The sequence below is a fragment of the Mandrillus leucophaeus genome, unplaced genomic scaffold, assembly GCF_000951045.1.
Source record: "Mandrillus leucophaeus isolate KB7577 unplaced genomic scaffold, Mleu.le_1.0 Scaffold1402, whole genome shotgun sequence".
Lineage (NCBI taxonomy): Eukaryota > Metazoa > Chordata > Mammalia > Primates > Cercopithecidae > Mandrillus > Mandrillus leucophaeus.
Window position 1 is genome coordinate 83631 of NW_012101369.1, and position 15967 is coordinate 99597.

The 15967-nt window shown below is 62.2% G+C and overlaps 2 protein-coding genes across 4 annotated transcripts; one reads left to right on the forward strand and one right to left on the reverse strand.

Moving 5' to 3' along the window:
• Window positions 1-2498: 2498 nt before the first annotated feature.
• On the forward strand, window positions 2499-8721 carry TCEA2 (transcription elongation factor A (SII), 2). The gene is made up of 10 exons (XM_011973968.1): window positions 2499-2606; window positions 2750-2812; window positions 3135-3240; window positions 4254-4341; window positions 5676-5806; window positions 6080-6136; window positions 6639-6793; window positions 6869-7015; window positions 8232-8303; window positions 8531-8721. The coding sequence occupies exons 2-10, from the start codon at window positions 2759-2761 to the stop codon at window positions 8537-8539; spliced, it is 819 nt and encodes a 272-aa protein (XP_011829358.1). The 5' UTR covers window positions 2499-2606; window positions 2750-2758; the 3' UTR covers window positions 8540-8721.
• An 836-nt stretch (window positions 8722-9557) lies between these two features.
• On the reverse strand, window positions 9558-15967 carry RGS19 (regulator of G-protein signaling 19). 3 transcript variants are annotated; one of them, XM_011973970.1, is made up of 6 exons: window positions 15823-15967; window positions 13082-13179; window positions 12750-12871; window positions 10823-10897; window positions 10501-10735; window positions 9558-10401 (listed from the first exon to the last, which is right to left on the reverse strand). In XM_011973970.1, the coding sequence occupies exons 2-6, from the start codon at window positions 13109-13111 to the stop codon at window positions 10210-10212; spliced, it is 654 nt and encodes a 217-aa protein (XP_011829360.1). In that variant the 5' UTR covers window positions 13112-13179; window positions 15823-15967; the 3' UTR covers window positions 9558-10209. The 3 variants fall into 3 exon arrangements, with proteins under 3 accessions (XP_011829360.1, XP_011829359.1, XP_011829361.1); XM_011973969.1 differs by having other exon boundaries at window positions 15492-15967; XM_011973971.1 differs by lacking the exon at window positions 13082-13179 and having other exon boundaries at window positions 15492-15967.

Genomic DNA, 15967 nt, shown 5'->3' on the forward strand with positions numbered 1-15967 from the left:
CCTGCCCCGAGCCAGCCCTGCCGTTCACCCCCGCAACCCCGGCAGAGGCCGCGATCGGGCCTGGACCTTGTCCCGGGAGAGCCACCCGCTCTGGACTCAGAAGCCCCCTCGCCCGCAGTCACAGGCTCCGCACCCTTCCCTGTCCCTTAACTCCAGACCCCCAGCCTGGCCCGTCGACTCCTTCCTTGGCCCCGTCCCGCCTCTGGGAGCCTGCGGGGTGTTCGGGCCTCCTTTGCGGCCGCCCCAGCCCCTTGCCTTCCTCCATCCCGGCCTGGGCATCCCCACGGGCCGAGCCCCGCCCCCAACTCAGCCCTCTCCCACGCTCCGTCTCTTCTAGCATTTGTCACGCTCCGTCTCCCATAGCATTTGTCGCCAGCAACAGTTTGGAGTCTGAGGTTGGATCCCTTTTTCTTCTGGAGCTGCCGTGCCTCCCCTGCCTCTTCCTGGCCCTTGTCATCCTCCTTCACGGCCAGCCAGATACCTGTCTTGCCTGTGGGGCCCATTTTCTTCCCTGTCTGTCCCCACCCCACAAGAACCAGGTTTCTCTAATAAATTCTCTCCCTTCTTTAGCCAGGACTTAGCCCGCAGTAACTTGGGTTGTGGGTAGTTATGTGGACACCCTCCGAAAAGAGCCGGTGTGCTTATATAAGACCCGGGAGATGGGGCAAGCCTCCTCCGGGAGCGTCTGGGCGCTGGAGCCTCTGGCCAGCTCTGTTCACTGCGGCCTGGGCCTCTGTTGTCTTGCGGCCACAGCAAGACTTTGGAGGAGGCTGTGTGTAAGGCCTTTGAAGGGGCCAGGCCAGTGGGGGTCCAGTTCCGGACATGACCTTGGCAACCTCTGCACCCTCCCACAGAAGCATCTTTAGCTGATGCTGCCTGCCTCCTGGGGGACGGGGAGGGGTCTGGCCGCAGGTCATGTGGAACTCCTGGCAGGCTCCATAAACGTGACCTGTGCTTTCCCATCCAGACTGTGAACTCCTGGGGCAGGGCCAGCTGTGTGTCTGCCAGGCCAGCCCAGGGCGGCGAAGGTGGCTGAGTCATAGGCTTTGGGTGATTTGTGCAGCCACCCCAGGGCTGTGTGACTGCAATAGGGGTTTGGGGGATGCTTTTTGGGCTGAGCAGGGCTGAGTCTGGGTTCCTGTGATCAGGGTTCCGGACTGGGGTCTGCACTGGGAAGGGGTGGGCTCCCACTCATTCCTGCTGGGTGCAGCACCTCATCATTGCGTTCACACACACCCCTGGAAAACTGGTCAGCACAAAGTAGGGGTCTGTGAACCATCCATAGCTGTTTCCAGAGAGGACCCGAGAATGGAGTTGTATCCCTTCTTAAAGGAGACAAAACACAAACGATAAAAGCTGTAGGTGGGAAAAGCAAAGGTGGGTCATGGAGCCAGGGGAGGGCTGGGTGGGGCTAGCAGAACTGATGGGGAGTTTCTGGTGGAAGAACAGCTTGAGTAGAAGCCCCAGGGGAGAATGAGGAGGGGAGGAGGGCACTGTGCAGAGGGGCTCCTGGGGGTCCCAGTGCCTGAGGTCCCCTCGGGGACTTGGGGGCCAGGTTTGGGGGATTTTATACCTCTGGTCCTGAGCCCACTGAGAGCCACGTAAGCTGGTGCAGGGCTTTCAGGGAACCAGTGCCCTTGGCTCTGGCTGTCGCCTCAAGGCTGGACTCTGTACAGCCCAAGGGGCAGGGCCGGCCTGGGAGGGTTTAAGAGGGGCTGCGGCGTGAGCAGACGTGCCACCCAGATTGCTGGGGTTGTGCGGGGTCTGGGTCGTGGGACATCTGATCAGGTCACCTTAGGGCAGAGGGAATGATACACACGTGGAAACACATGCACGTGTTACAGAGGAGGTGGGGGTGTTGCAGGGCGCGGTTGCAGTTTTAGATAGGAGAGGCCTTGCTGAGAAGGTGTTGTTTAAATAAAGCCCGGTAGGGAGGGAGGAAGATGTCCTGGGAGGCTGCCCCAGGCAGTGGAGCTGCAGGTGCAGAGGGCCTCAGTGGTGGCTCAGAGCCCTTGGGGAGCACTGAGGAGCTGTACCTGGTGTGGAAAAGTGGCCGGTTTGTGCCTGGCCTCAGTGTGTGAGGACCTGGAGGAAACGCAGATCTTGGGTGGGGAGACAAGGCAGAGAGAACGGGTGCGTTGCAACTGTCCAGGCGAGGGGTGCTCGCCTGCTTGGGGGCAACTCAGAGGCCTGGAGGACAGATGAGGGGGCTGTGGGTCTTGTAGGTGTTGGCTGTGGCTGTGCCTGAAAGTTTGGCCTCCTTCACAGCTGGTGGGGGTTGTGTGCTTTGGGGAGAGGCTGCCCTACACATCAGGGCATGAACGCACGGGGGAGTGAATGAACCTGGCGCTGCACCTTCACCTGGGTGTGGCCCTGGCTGCTGGGGAGGGTCCATGGCTCTGAAGCCTCCTGATTTGCCAGGGGAGCTGGCATTTCTGTTCTGGTTTGGGTCAGTGACCTGAGGTGGTTACAGTGAAGTCAGTGAGATCATTGCCACGGATGTGGGTTACAACCTGGAATGCTTGAGGCTGCAGATCCCCTCCCCTTCTTGACTGAGCAGTAAGGGCTCCCTGCTGTGGTGCAGGAACAGCCCTGGGTGTCTCCAGGTAGAGGAATTTTGGTTTCTTTTTGACCCCAGGTTGAATCTCCAAATTGTCACTGCCTTGTGTTCCCCTCCAGTAGGCAGAAGGAGGTGATATTGTCCGTTGAGATCTAAAGTCCTTTATGAAGGTCCTCCTTCTCCTTCCAGGAGGGGGCCATGGATCTGCTGCGGGAACTGAAGGCCATGCCTATCACGCTGCACCTGCTCCAGGTAGGTCCCTGCCTGCCCCAGGTCCGGGACAGCTCCTGGGGACAGCCCAGGAGATGGCAGTTCTGAGGGCACCTGGCAGGGCTTCCCCACCCTCCCCACCGGGCCTTAGTTGGCACAAATGCCTGTTCCTGAGGAGAGGGTCTCTGCCTTTCTCTGGGCTCAGTGGGACAGGGAAGGGAGTCTGAGGATATTGGGAGAGGCATCTACCTCCTTGGCAGGTCCTGGGCTCCTGTCCTGTGGGAGCCACCAAGGGTCTGCCAGGAGGATCTGACCCCTAGGGTGGGCCCCTGCCTCCACCCGACTCAGACCACTTGCCTTGTAGTCCACCCGAGTCGGGATGTCTGTCAACGCCCTTCGGAAGCAGAGCTCCGACGAGGAGGTCATTGCACTGGCCAAGTCCCTCATCAAGTCCTGGAAGAAGCTCCTGGGTGCGGCTTGGGCAGTGCCCACCGAGTGCTGGGACCAGGGCCCCGAGAAGTGCTGCCTCTGGCTGGTCAGCACAGTGTAGGGTCTTGGCAGTGCCCACCCTGAGCCAGGTCACCTGGGAGTGGGGCAGTGGCAACCCCAGACCATGAAGCACCCAGCTTGGGGCTGGCAGTGGATCAGTGGGTGCCTGTCAGCATTGGCTGGGAGGGGTGGCCTAGGAGGCAAGGGTGTGTGCTGGGGGCAGGGTTCCCGGTAGAACAAGGAGAGAGGAGCGTTGAGGCCAGGACTTGAGTTGACAGCACTGAGAGTCTGGGGTGAGCTGGGAGGTCACACAGAGGGGAAGGTCACGGCCAGGAGGCTGGGAAGTGTCAGGAGAGGGGAAAGGAGAGGGAGAAGTTGGGGCCGCCTCAGCTACTGAGAGGGAACGGAGGGGCAGCCCCCTGCCAGGGGAGGGAAGGGAAGGGAAGGGCTGGGCTGGACTGAAGGCTGCCTCTTCCTGGAGACAATGGGGTGACTGGGGTTGCAAAGATGCTGCTATCCGGGATGGAGGCAGCCCTCCTAGCTCTGTCCACACCCTTGTGAAACAGTCTCTCTCTAGCCCTGTGTGACCCTCAGGCCGTACACAGCACAAGCATGTCCTCATCCCCAGCCCTTGGGCCTGGCTCTGGGCTTTCAGGAAGAGCTTTGCTGGGGACATACTTGGTCTCTCCCGCCAGGACAGGCAGGAGGGTAGGCCCCAGAGGTGGCCTTTGTGAGTGGGTGCTTGTGTCGGAAAGTGTTCTGGGGAGGTAGCCTTGGGACTGCAGAGACGGACAGGTTGCTGGGGAGGGTGAGGGCCTGTTCACTGAGGCTGGGCGCCTTCCTGGCCCCTGGCTCCTCTGGCTGGCTGGGGAGCTGGGGGCTGGGGCTGGGAGGGTTGGTGGTTGGGCTGAGGCTGCACCTTGGTGGTGGTCTGCGCCCGTCCCTCCTCTGCCTTCTCCTGATCAGCCCATCCCTGATCTTTCCTCAACTGCAGATGCTTCAGATGCCAAAGCCAGGGAGCGGGCGAGGGGCACGCCTCTGCCCACGTCCTCGAGGGATGCCTCAGAGGCCCCGGATCCCAGGTAGTACACCTGGAAGGCAGGTGCACACACTTCTGCTTCCCAGCCTGTTTCCTTGCCAGAGAAAGGGTGCTAATCTCCGTGTGCCTAGGCACTGCTTTGAGGCCACACACGGAGTCGGTCAACCTCATGCTGGACACTGGCCTCGTGGTGTGTCCTGCCTGCACTGACCACTTGAGACACGGGTCTGTGTCCACCTGGCTGTCAGCCAGCCATCTTGGCCTCTTCCTCTGCCAAGAGCTGCCGTATACCCTGAGTGGGCCTGTGGGAGCCCCCTGGCCTCTTCCCCCAAGACCCCCTGCTGGGTCTGGTTCTTGCTGGCCCACTCTGGCTTCCCGAACCTCAGCCTCACTCAACGAGGGCCCCTCCTTCCTGCAAAATTCTGCCCAGAACCAAAGGCGGGTACCCAGCTCCCCTCTCCTGCCCTGCATGTGCATGTGTGGTCACTGCTGCCAGGGGCGATGAGGGCTCTGTGGCCTGCAGCTGGGAGCTGGGGGTGCTTGTGGTGGCAGCCTACGGCCGAGAGATGGCTTTGCCCTTGACCATACTGGGTTGTGGTGACGGGGCCACCAGGAACTCAGGGACACCTTTGCAAGTTGATTTTTCTCCAGGAAGCCGCCTGCTTCTGTCAACTTCCACAGGGGGATGTGGGGAGGGCTAGGTGGATGCAGCCTGGTCGTTGGGCAGCCTCATGTTGGGGTCCAGCCCTGAGGGGCATCCTTGTCCCATTCTGTACGTGCCTAGCGGGGTCATCTGTGACAGTAGAACCTGGCCTTGGGTGGCCCTGCCTTGTCTCCCCACCAGGCAGCTTGGGTCTCTCTCCCTCTCCCCACCAGGCAGCTGTGGGTCTCTCCCACTCCCTGACCTCTGCCTTGTCTCCCCACCAGGCAGCTGTGGGTCTCTCCCTCTCCCCACCAGGCAGCTGTGGGTCTCTCCTTCTCCCTGACCAGGCAGCAGCTGCAGCTGCCCTCACCAGAGTATTTGTGTTGCGGCCCCGCAGGTGGGCACCCCAGAGGTGGCAGGAACTGCCAGGTTCATTCGGATCCACTGGAGATGCTGCCCAGATGCGGACTGCTGGGTCTGGGATCCTGTTCCCACCTGGGGAACATCCTGACCCACTGGGGACCTCACGGCCCATTTCCTCCTGGCTGCTGGGCACACCCCATAGACATCTGGGCTCAAGATAGGCAGGGCCACTGGCCACTGTTGGACTCTGGCAGAGTGGAGCAAGCAGGGTTTGGAGGGGGAGTATGCTGTGGCACCTGCTGGTTCTGGGATCAGTGTCTTGCTGGGGTGCAGCCTTGAGTCTGAGTCTAGCTGGCCCTGGCTCTCTGCAGCCGCAAGAGGCCGGAGCTGCCCAGGGCACCGTCGACTCCAAGGATCACCACATTTCCTCCGGTGCCTGTCACCTGTGATGCCGTACGCAACAAGTGCCGTGAGATGCTGACTGCTGCCCTGCAGACGGCCCGTGAGTGCGGCCGGCCCTGGTTCCTGACACCCGCTGGGATTCTCAGGGCGGCCCAGGCCCCTGCCTGCCCGAGGAGGCCTGCTTCTAGAGGGGCGACTCTCCTCCCCCAGCCCATTGCTGCAGCCCTGGCAGCGGCGTGGGGCCTGTGCCTGGATCGTGGGCCTCTTCCAGGGACACGGATGTCCCCGCTAAGCTGCCAGGGTGATTTGCAGGCAGAAGGGGTGGCAGGTGGAGAAACCAGTGGGGGCAGCTAGTCAGGGCTCCCTCTTGCAGACGACCACGTGGCCATCGGTGCGGACTGCCAGCGCCTGTCGGCTCAGATCGAGGAATATATCCTTTGGGCAGGGGCTATGGGCCTGGGTTTCTGGTGGAGTCAGGAGGCTGCCTGGCCTGGTGGCCTCTGGTGGCTGCTGGATACCACTGCCCAGCTGTCCAGGGGTCACCTGCCTGGGGGGGTCACCTGCCTGGGGGGTCACCTGCCTGGGGGGTCACCTGCCTGGGGGGTCAGCTGCCTGGGGGGGTCACCTGCCTGGGTAGTCAGGTTGTCTCGCTCCAGGAGGCCCCTAGACCAGCTGAGAGGCTGATTCTGCCTGCTGGTGGGGCCTAGGTTCCCTGGGGCTGTAGCCTGAAGCTGGGTCTCAGTCAGGAATGGGCCTGTGGCAGGCTCAGCCCTGCAGCCCTTCACCTGTCCACCAGGTGCGGGTGGGCAGACCGACCCCTGTGTGGCTGGGCAGAACCTTTCCAGCCAGCACCCCAGCATGGCCCCCAGCGGGGCAGGTGGTAGGTGGAGGGCAGCGACGTTGTCCTCGGGTGGGTCCTTAAACACTTGCACGCATCTTCCGGGACGTTGGAAACACAGACATGAAGTACAAGAACCGTGTACGGAGTCGTATCTCCAACCTGAAGGATGCCAAGAACCCTGACCTGCGGCGGAATGTGCTGTGTGGGGCCATAACACCCCAGCAGATTGCCGTGATGACCTCAGAGGTGAGCCCCTGTTGGAGGGGCTGGAGGGCTGCTCCCCTCGGAGTGGTGGGCTAAGCCACTGGCCCCGTGCTCCAGGAGATGGCCAGTGATGAGCTGAAGGAGATCCGTAAGGCCATGACCAAGGAGGCCATCCGAGAGCACCAGATGGCCCGTACTGGCGGCACGCAGACAGACCTGTTCACCTGCGGCAAGTGCAGAAAGAAGAACTGCACCTACACGCAGGTGAGCAGCCTCTGGGCACCTCCCCCGGGCCCAGTGTCTTCAGGCCATCCCGTGCCCCTCCTAGGAGCCCATACCTGTTCCCGCCTCTGCTGTGAGTTTTCCGAGCCTCTCTGTCCCTGACTAGGCTAAGGCATGATGGCCACCTTCAGGGACCACTCCCCTCTACCCAGGACCCTGGGCCCCAGGAGGCAGCGTCTTGGGTGGTGGGGTCCACTTGTTCCGGGTGCTCAAGTCGGAGGGCCCGGCCCGCCCGGCCCAGCTGCACGGAGGGCCCTCGAGGTGTTGATGCTGGTGGGAGGGCCGTGCCGCCTGCTGCTTGGCAGTGACCGCAGGACTCTCAGTCCCTGCCATGGAGGTGGACACGAGTGTGCCGGGGAGACTGTGGATCCCATGAGATGGCAGGGACCCTGTTAAGAGGGGAGTGCGGCTGGGCACGGTGGCTCATGTCTGTAATCCCAGCACTTTGGGAGGCCGAGGCAGGTGGATCATGAAGTCAGGAGTTCGAAACCAGCCTGACCAACATGGTGAAACCCCGTCTCTACTAAAAATACAAAAATTAGCCGGGGGTGATGGCACACGCCTGTAATCCCAGCTACTCAGGAGGCTGAGGCAAGAGAGTCATTTGAACCCGGTAGGTGGAGGTTGCACAGTGAGCCAAGATCGCGCCACTGCACTCCAGCCTGGGCAACAGAGCAAGACTCTGTCTCAAAAAAAAAAAAAAGGGGGGAGTGTCTTGAGGCGGCCGCTGCGCCTGGCAGATGGGACTCGTGAGGGGCTGCAAGGACAGCCCTTCCTTCCCCTCAAAGGCTGCATGGGGCCTGGGTCTGTGCAGAGCCTGCCTGTCTCCTGCTCCCAGCCTCTGGTCGGAAGAGGCTCTGCCTGTGGCCTGAGGCTCACCCTTGGGCCTTCCAGAAGGCAGCCACGGGCACTGGGGACCCCCGCTAGTTCCCCCCACCATTGGGACCCTCCTGCCTAGCCAAGTCTGGGCCCTGCTGGTCCCCAGCCAATGTGAGCTGCTTCAAGCCCACGCAAGGGCCTCTGCCCCAATAGACACTGTCTCCCTCCCCCGGAGGCTCAGCTCTGGAAGGTTGGAGTCACAAGGCGGCCTCGGATCAGGTCACCTATGGGAGCTCAGCGGCTGCAAGGCCAGCTCTGCCCATGTTGAGGGGACACTCCCTGCAGCAGAGCATGGAGGCTCACCCAGCCCTCCTTACAGGTGCAGACCCGCAGCTCTGATGAACCCATGACCACCTTCGTTGTCTGCAACGAGTGTGGAAACCGCTGGAAGGTGGGTGAGCGGGCTCAGGCTGCCCCTTCCACTCCATTCTCTGGAGGTGGGGTGTCTCAGCCTCTGTGGGGTCTGTGGTGTGAACTGGGGATGGCCCTGCCCAGCCAGCCTCCTGGAGTCTTGGGCATGGTGGGTGGAGACTGCAGCCTTGGGTGAGCCTGTGCGGCCGTCTCTCTGGGGAGCCTCATGTGGCCACAAGGCTGGAGGCCTCACCCCCTTTTTCGCAGTTCTGCTGAGCCCTCGTGTAGATGTGCTGCAGCCTTGGGCCGTGGTCAGTGCTGGCCTCCCCCGCCCACGTCCTCCGTTGATACAGCTTCTCTGGAGACCCTAGAAGGCGGCATGTCCTGCCCTCAACCTGCCTGCCTGGATTGCACCTTTCTGCCCTTTCCCCCTCGTTATTAAATGTTTCTTTTTGCCATCTTGTTCTCCTCAGCTGTTACTCCTGGTGGCCCCTGTCCCCATGTTTGACCTGTTCGCGCTGCTGTGGACAAGGCCCCTCCCTGAGGTCAGGCAGTGCTTGGGCTTGGCCCTGGTGGGTCAGCCCCAGGAGAGGAGCTTGGCTGACCTTCAGAGAGCACCTGGGGTGGCTCTGCCTGTGAGGGCAGGTGGGGAGAGGGTCTTGCGTGCGTGCTGACAGCCTGTCGTCCTGTGCAGGGCACTGTCCTCCCCACTGCCTCGGGCATGGGCAGCTTGGGACCCGGGTCCTGGCAGTTCAGGACAGCTTGTCCCCATGCTGCCATCTCTGTTCTTGTGGGAGTTGTGGTCTCAGGGCCCTGAGCCAATTTCAGCTTCAACTCACCTAACTTCCCAGAAATGTAGGGGATGGGGTGGTGAGCACTCAACTCATAGGGCCTGTGAGATGGCAAAGATGGCACTGTGCCTGGCACCAAGCAGCCCCTCCTGCCCCAGCCAGCCTGCCTCTGGGGACCCCATCCAGCTGGGCCCGGGCGGCACTTCCTGTTGCCTCTTGACTTCTGAGGTGCTGTGGGTTGCACTGCTCTGGCCCACTTTCAGCGAAGGAGCTCATGCCCCGGGCAGGGTTCAGCACAGCCACCCACTGGGGCCACTGTTCTGAGGCGGGCCCTGGTGGAGCCCAGGGCGTGGGAAGAAGGTGAGCACACAGGCTGTCTCCCCCCTCCCAAGGGGCACTGGAGCCCCTGCCCTGGGACAAGGGCACCGCTCCCCAGCCCTGAGTCTGGGGCCACTTATTCTCCAGTCTCTCCCCACACTTGGACAAAAATGAGCAGAGACTTGTGCTTTAAAAATATCTTCAATAATAAGACATCCTATTTTTGGGGGGTTAGGGATAGAGATAAATATGAAAACTTTTTTTTTGATAAAACACCTAGTAAGGATATGTTTCCAGGTTTAAAGTTCATGAGCATATAAAACAGAAATTGGGTCCTGCCACCTTGAGTGCAGGATTCCGAGGTCCTACATCTGGTTCTGAGGTTCTGGGTTTGATTCTGGGGTACAGACAGCTCAAGTAGGAGGTCTCCTTATGTCCTAGAACTACATGATGCAGAGGTTCTGCTCCCCACCAAGGCTTGTCCGGGGCCCGTCAGCTGCCTGGGGAGGAGGCCCCAACGAGGCTCCTGGGTCCAGCATGGCTCCCGGGGGGGCCCCTACTCTCACCATGCAAGAGCCCCCACCAGGAGCACTGGGCCAGCCAGCTGCGGGCCGATGAGAAGGCTTCTGGCCCACCCTGCACCTGGAGTTCCTGCTTGGCCACGGGTGGGCAGAGCCAGGAGGCACAGCACTCCCCACTGGGTCTAGGACCGTCTCCACGGGTGGGGACCCCAGCCGGCCAGGCTGGGCCCGCAGGCGTGTGCCCCGACAGCCAACACCTGAAGGCAACCCAGAGTCGGCCATAGGAGGCGGTGGGGTCTGTGCTGCTGGGGGCGGCCTAGGCCTCGGAGGAGGACTGTGACGGCCCCTGCAGCAGCAGGGCACGGTAGGTGGGAGAGCTGAGAAAGCGTGGGTAGGAGTCCCGGTGCATGAGTGTGTAGATCTGCAGCTGTGCGTCGTCAAACGTGTGTGCGGACGGCTCCTGCATCTTCTTGTTGATGCCCTCCCGCACACGGGAGTCCAGGCTCACCTGTAGGACAAGGCACTGAGGTCAGGGGGCTTGGGAGGTGCCTTCCCCACCTAGTGCCCGGAGCAGGCGGCCCCCTGCCCCTTGTGGTGTCCGGCGCACCTCCTTGGGGGACAGGATGGACACGTAGTCCTCGTAGATGAGCCTCGCCTTCTCGTCCACCACGTGCTGGTTGGCCTCGGCCTTCAGCTCCTCACAGGCCAGCCAGAAGAGCATGTTCTCCTCGCTGTACTCTGTCCGCAGAAACGCCCGGAACACGCTGCGTCCCGCCGGGCTGTGCATCAGCTTGTCAAAAGACTGGGCCCAGCTCTGCACCTCCTCAGGACTTGGCGTGGCACTGCGGGCATTGGGGCCAGGCTACGTCAGGCTCAAGTCTCCTGGACTGGGGCCCCCCAACATGCACACACCAGCCGGCTGGACTCACCATACTTCACAGCTGGGGAGGGGCTGCAGCTTGCTCTCCCGGGAGGCCTGCCATGCGCGCCGCCGCTCTTGGTTCCTAGTGGCAGAGAGGAAGCGGCACTGCCGTGGGCACACACGCCTCCATGGCCACACAGGCCCTCAGCACATGGGCAGGCATCTGACACATGTGTACCCACTGCAGGAGGGCAGCCCCTGCAGCTAGCTCCTCCCACAATCTCCTGGGAAAGGGTGTCCATGCTCCCTGTCAGTCGTTCCTGAATTCTCCACGGAATCTGCAGTCCAGGTTACTGTCCCTGCCACAGTGCCCACGGACTCAGCCCTCTTCCATCCCAGCACCTTGACCCAGTGCCCGTGAGTCTCTGGCCCTCCAGGAGGGACCCTTTGGCTCCTGGTGCTCCTCCCCATCCCTGGCCCACTGGGCAACCTCCTCCACCCACCCATGCCCACCCCACATGAGGCTGAGAAGCAGGTATGCCACCTCCCCTTCTGCCTCTGCTCCCCTGGGGGAGATGGGTTGGGGCAAGCTGAGGGGCCACAAGGAGCTGGGAGATGTCTGAACACCTGGGATGCCAGAAGGGTCATGTGCCTGGGAACAGGGACACCCATGAGAGTGTGCCTGGGAACATGGCCACCCTGCTCCTCGGCCTGTTCTTGGCCTGTCCCTGTCCCACTGATGGGGCCACACGCTGCAGGTCTGGCATGTCAGCAGTGTGTCTCGTCAGCTGACACCACTGAAAGCCCCAAACCCATGTGTCCACACTGGTTAGGTCCTGGAGCCTGATCCCTGGTTCTCTCAAGGGAAACTGCTTCTTTGCCTTGGCTCCTAGTACCCTGTCAATGCTGGACCCAAATTCATAGCCGGCTGATCTTTCTCCAGGGCACGGCTGGCAGACATCATGCACCCAGACGTCCTGACGGAACTAGGCCCCTGGGCTCCTCCCAGCCCCTTTCCCGATTGCCCCCTGGCCACCCCCAGCTTGCCCATGGGTCAGCTGACCCCATGTTGGGTCCAGAAGCGCTGTCCTCTCATCGGCCAGGGTTGGAAGGCATGAAAACATGCACCAGCTCCCCTACACTCCTAGGAAATCTGTTACCATCTGGGAGCCCCATTCCCACCCTCACAGGGATGCCCAAAGACCCCCCCACCACCCTGTGCTCTTCTCCCCCGACGCATGCTGTCTGGGAAGCTCTTGGCTATCACCCCAGGGCCAGCAGTTGCCTTATTCGGGTCTCTGCTCAAACGTCCCTCCACCCCACACAGTCTGTGGGGTCTGTGCCTCTCTTTCTCTCTGTCTCTCTCTTTCTTTCTTTTATTTTGAGACAGTTTTCCTCTTGTTGCCCAGGCTGGAATGCAATGGCGTGATCTCGGCTCATTGCAACCTCCACCTCCCAGGTTCAAGCCATTCTCCTGCCTCAGCCTCCCGAGTAGCTGGGATTACAGGCATGCGTCACCACGCCCGGCTAATTTTGTATTTTTAGTAGAGACGGGGTTTCTCCATGTTGGTCAGGCTGGTTTCGAACTCCTGACCTCAGATGATCCGCCCGCCTCGGCCTCCCAAAGTGCTGGGATTACAGGCGTGAGCCACTGCACCCGGCCTGTGCCTGTCTTACTCCATCGCAGGCCCCCAGGGCCCAGCCTGGGCTGGCTCACAGCAGCATGGATAAGCACATGCCGTGTGAACGGGCACATGCGTGTACACAGCACACCGACACACCCTTGGCAAGACAGGTACAAGAACCACACATAAGCCCCTTGGGCCCAAGGCACCGGCCACTCATCACCAGGGCCCACAGACCCCAGACACGAGGTGGCAGGAGCATCCTACCTGCGGGGATTCCTCAGAAGCCACCACTGGGTCCCCTCCTGGGTCTGCTTGGCCCCAGGCCCTCCAGTCCCTCTCCAGCTGGGCACCCCAGGCCCTACTCACCAGGAGCAGCTACAGCAGCAGCACCAGCATAGGCAGCAGGGGTTACGGCTGGGGGCTGCGGGAGGGGCTGCATCATGACTGGACATTGAAGGGGGCCGGTCCGCCTCCTCTGGCCCTGTGTTCTGGGGAAAAATGGGGCTACCTCAGCCTTCAGGTCAGAACCCACTAGACCCTCCACCTCTCCCCCACCCTCCCATGGGTGGCCCTGTTCCCAGGCACATGACCCTTCTGGCCTCCCGGGTGTTCAGGGATCTCCCAACTCCTTGTGGCCCCTCAGCTTGCCCCACCCCATCTACCCCAAGGGAGCAGAGGCAGAAGGGGAGGTGGCATACCTGCTTCTCAGCCTCATGCGGGGTGGGCATGGGTGGGCGGAGGAGGTTGCCCAGGCTCCGTGGTGCCAGCTCTCAGACCCTCACCACAGCCTGGGGGTCTGGGGAGAGGGGCCAAGGTTCTGACTGAGAACCTGAAACCCCAGCCCCTGCCTGTCCCTTAGGAGGGGTCCTGAGAGGGTGTCTCCCTAGCAGGGCCTGCTCCTGCCTCTGGACCCGGCTCTGCCCAGGGCTTCTACCCCAACCCCAAGCTTACAGCAGGGCTGGGAGGGGGTCTGGGGTCATTGAGGAGGGGGCGGCAGCAGCTTCTGGCCCCTCCTCCCAGGCTGGGCCCCAGATGAGGCCCCCACAGAAGGTTCCGAGACACCCCCATCCGCTCACTCCCTGGGAAGCCGGAAGCCTGGGTTCCTCTTTCTCGGTTTCCGGCTCCCAGCCCCTCCCAAAGGGGCCCCGAGAGTCTGGGGCTACCAACTGTGCGTGCGGGTGGTGGCCAGACTTGCTTCTAGGGCGTCTGGGGTGGGGAGTGGGCAGAGCGGCTCCCACCAAGAGTCCAGGTCTGTCTGCGGGTCCCAGAGGTCTCAGCCAGGGGCAGCAGGTTAGACCTGCCGCAGTGAGGTTTTAAGTGGGACTCAGGGCTGGACTTTCTGAGGGTGTGGGGAGGGGGGCAGGGCCCTGGTGAGGAGGGACATGCCCCCCAAACATGGTTCTTTGGTCCTGCTACCTCCCTCCCAAGACTTCCCTCCCTCCTTGCCCACTGCCTCTAGGCTGTGAAACCGCTGTGGAACCAAGGCCGTACCACAGGGTGCGCCAGCCAGGGAAGTGGGGGTGGCAGTGGGTGGAGGCACCCTGCTCCCCAGTCAAAGCCTCAGAGTCCCTGAGGGGTGTGGTGTGGTGCGTGTACCTCCCAGCGTTTGGTTGCACCATCTGCAGGGGAGGTGCACCAGGAGCGCCAAAGCTGTGGGTGGCCCTCGTGCCACCTAAGATACCACTTTGAACCCCAGGTCTCCTTGGGCAACGGCACAGGGGGGCCAATCAGTGCCCCAGAGGCAGTTGTGAACACCTGCGCCCACCTCTGCCCTCTGGGCCTCCGTGCATGTCCACCACCCTCCTCCCTGGCCAGGAAGCTCACAACTTGGTTCTACTTTATTTTCTCAATCTTCATCCCCCCCCCGCCACGCCTCCCTTAGCTTGTGGCCTTTGAATGCTTGTTTCTGTCTGGTTGGTCTCTCTTGGCCTTCTGGGACGGTGTGTGAATGGCGCTCAGAGGAGACAGTGCTGGAGTTCTGCACTCTCAGGGCCCCCAATACCCCTGAGGCCTGGGCATGTAGAGGCCACTGCCCTGGCCCAAGTCTGGGGCAGGTGCAGCATCCCCCGGGACCTCGGCCCCTCACCGCCTGCCCAGCTTCCTCTGAGACTGTGGGTCCCACAGGTTCCTAGCAAGTAGATGAGGAGACAGAAGGTGGCCCCGCAGCTGGGCTTGCTTTCAGGGGTCAAGTTTCTAGGGAAAGGAAGGGGCGTGGCAACCTGAGGTTTGGTAGCTGTACCCAGACGGGGCTGTCCGTGACTTCCCCAGGCAGCAGTTCTTCCTCCTCTCTGTCCCCACCCAGGGTCCTCCCCCACACTCTAGCACCCCGGAGACTGTCCCTCCTGGGCTACCATGTCCACCCCAGCTCTGAACTGGAGGAGGGGACGTGTTTAGGGGTGCCGGGCCGGGGTGCTAGGGGCTGCATTTGCTGCAGAGGAGGGAGCCAGCCCCTTCTTTCCCAGCTTCAGGCCCTGGACCGGGTCACCTGTCCCTGGACTGGGCTTCCTGTACCCTTCTCAGGTCAGCTGGGGCAACCCATGTCCCCAGGCTACACCCCCTTCTCTCCTGGAGGATACAGAGTCTCAACTAGGGTCCTCCTGCTTGTCAACCTGGGATTGGGGACCCCCCTTCCCCAGCCTCCCAGGCTTTGGCCCCCAAGTCTGGGATGGGAGAGGCTGGACAGGCGGCACGTCTGGTCTCTGGGGATAGAGGCTCCCTTGGGAGTGGCTGCTGCTTTGCTCCACAGAAGGAAAAAGAACGTCCCAGAGCCTGCCCAGTCCAAAAAAAGAATAAGAAAATGTGACAATCCCAGAAAAAAATGTCATAACCTTTGGGAGGGGTTGAAGAGGGGCTCCATTCTCAGTTCTTAGCGCCCACCCAGGGCCTTTCCCATCTGCCACCCTCCACATCTGGCTGGTGGACGAGCCCTGGCCTGGCCCCTCCAAGGAAGGCCAGCTCTCCCCACCTCTGAAATGGTGGTGGTGACCCACCCACCACGCTCCTCTCGCTGCTGTTAGGGTCCCGCCTGGAGGAGCCTGTGTCCTCCTCCAGGTGCCTCTTTCTCCAGCCTCTGACGCCCCCACCCCTACCTCAATGCTCCCTACTCACCAGCGACCCAAAGGCGGGGTGGGGGCAGGAGGGGCCAGGTTGGGTCTGGGCCCCACCCTGGCTGCCGAAGGGGCGTGCACTGCAGCAGCAGGGACTCAAGTCAGACGGCAGGAGGGACTCCTGCGGCGCTCTGGAGGGAGGCTAGCGCCAGGAGCCCCCGATCGGCTGGGGCCGGGGGCGCAGCGCCTCCCCTACAGCTCGAAGGGCTGAGTGGCTGCCAGATCCAGCGGGGTGGGGGCGGGGGCGGACAGGGTGTCCCGCCCCGGCCCCTCCTCACCGGGCTGGCGGGGGGGGAGGGAGACGCGGAAACCTGGGTTCTTCCGGCCCCCACCTTTAAGCAATCACTTCCCCAGGCTTTGAGCTCCACAAAAAGGGGAACCCGGCTGCAGCGCCCCCTCCCCCAAGCGCGGGGGGCGGGCTCCAGTTCCACTGCGGCCCAGGGTCCACGTGGACCTGGCGGCGGGAGTCCTTGGGGT

Bases quoted from the DNA above. Each gene is read 5' to 3' on its own strand.
- TCEA2 (XM_011973968.1), top strand. From the start codon at position 2,759: ATGGATCTGCTGCGGGAACTGAAGGCCATGCCTATCACGCTGCACCTG. The intron at 5,807-6,079 runs GTGAGTGCGGCC...TCCCTCTTGCAG, and splicing joins TGCTGCCCTGCAGACGGCCC to ACGACCACGTGGCCATCGGT. The intron at 6,137-6,638 runs ATATCCTTTGGG...AAACACTTGCAC, and splicing joins GTCGGCTCAGATCGAGGAAT to GCATCTTCCGGGACGTTGGA.
- RGS19 (XM_011973970.1), bottom strand. From the start codon at position 13,111: ATGCCCACCCCGCATGAGGCTGAGAAGCAG. The intron at 10,736-10,822 runs GTGAGTCCAGCC...CAATGCCCGCAG, and splicing joins CTCCCCAGCTGTGAAGTATG to TGCCACGCCAAGTCCTGAGG. The intron at 10,402-10,500 runs GTGCGCCGGACA...CTTGTCCTACAG, and splicing joins CCATCCTGTCCCCCAAGGAG to GTGAGCCTGGACTCCCGTGT.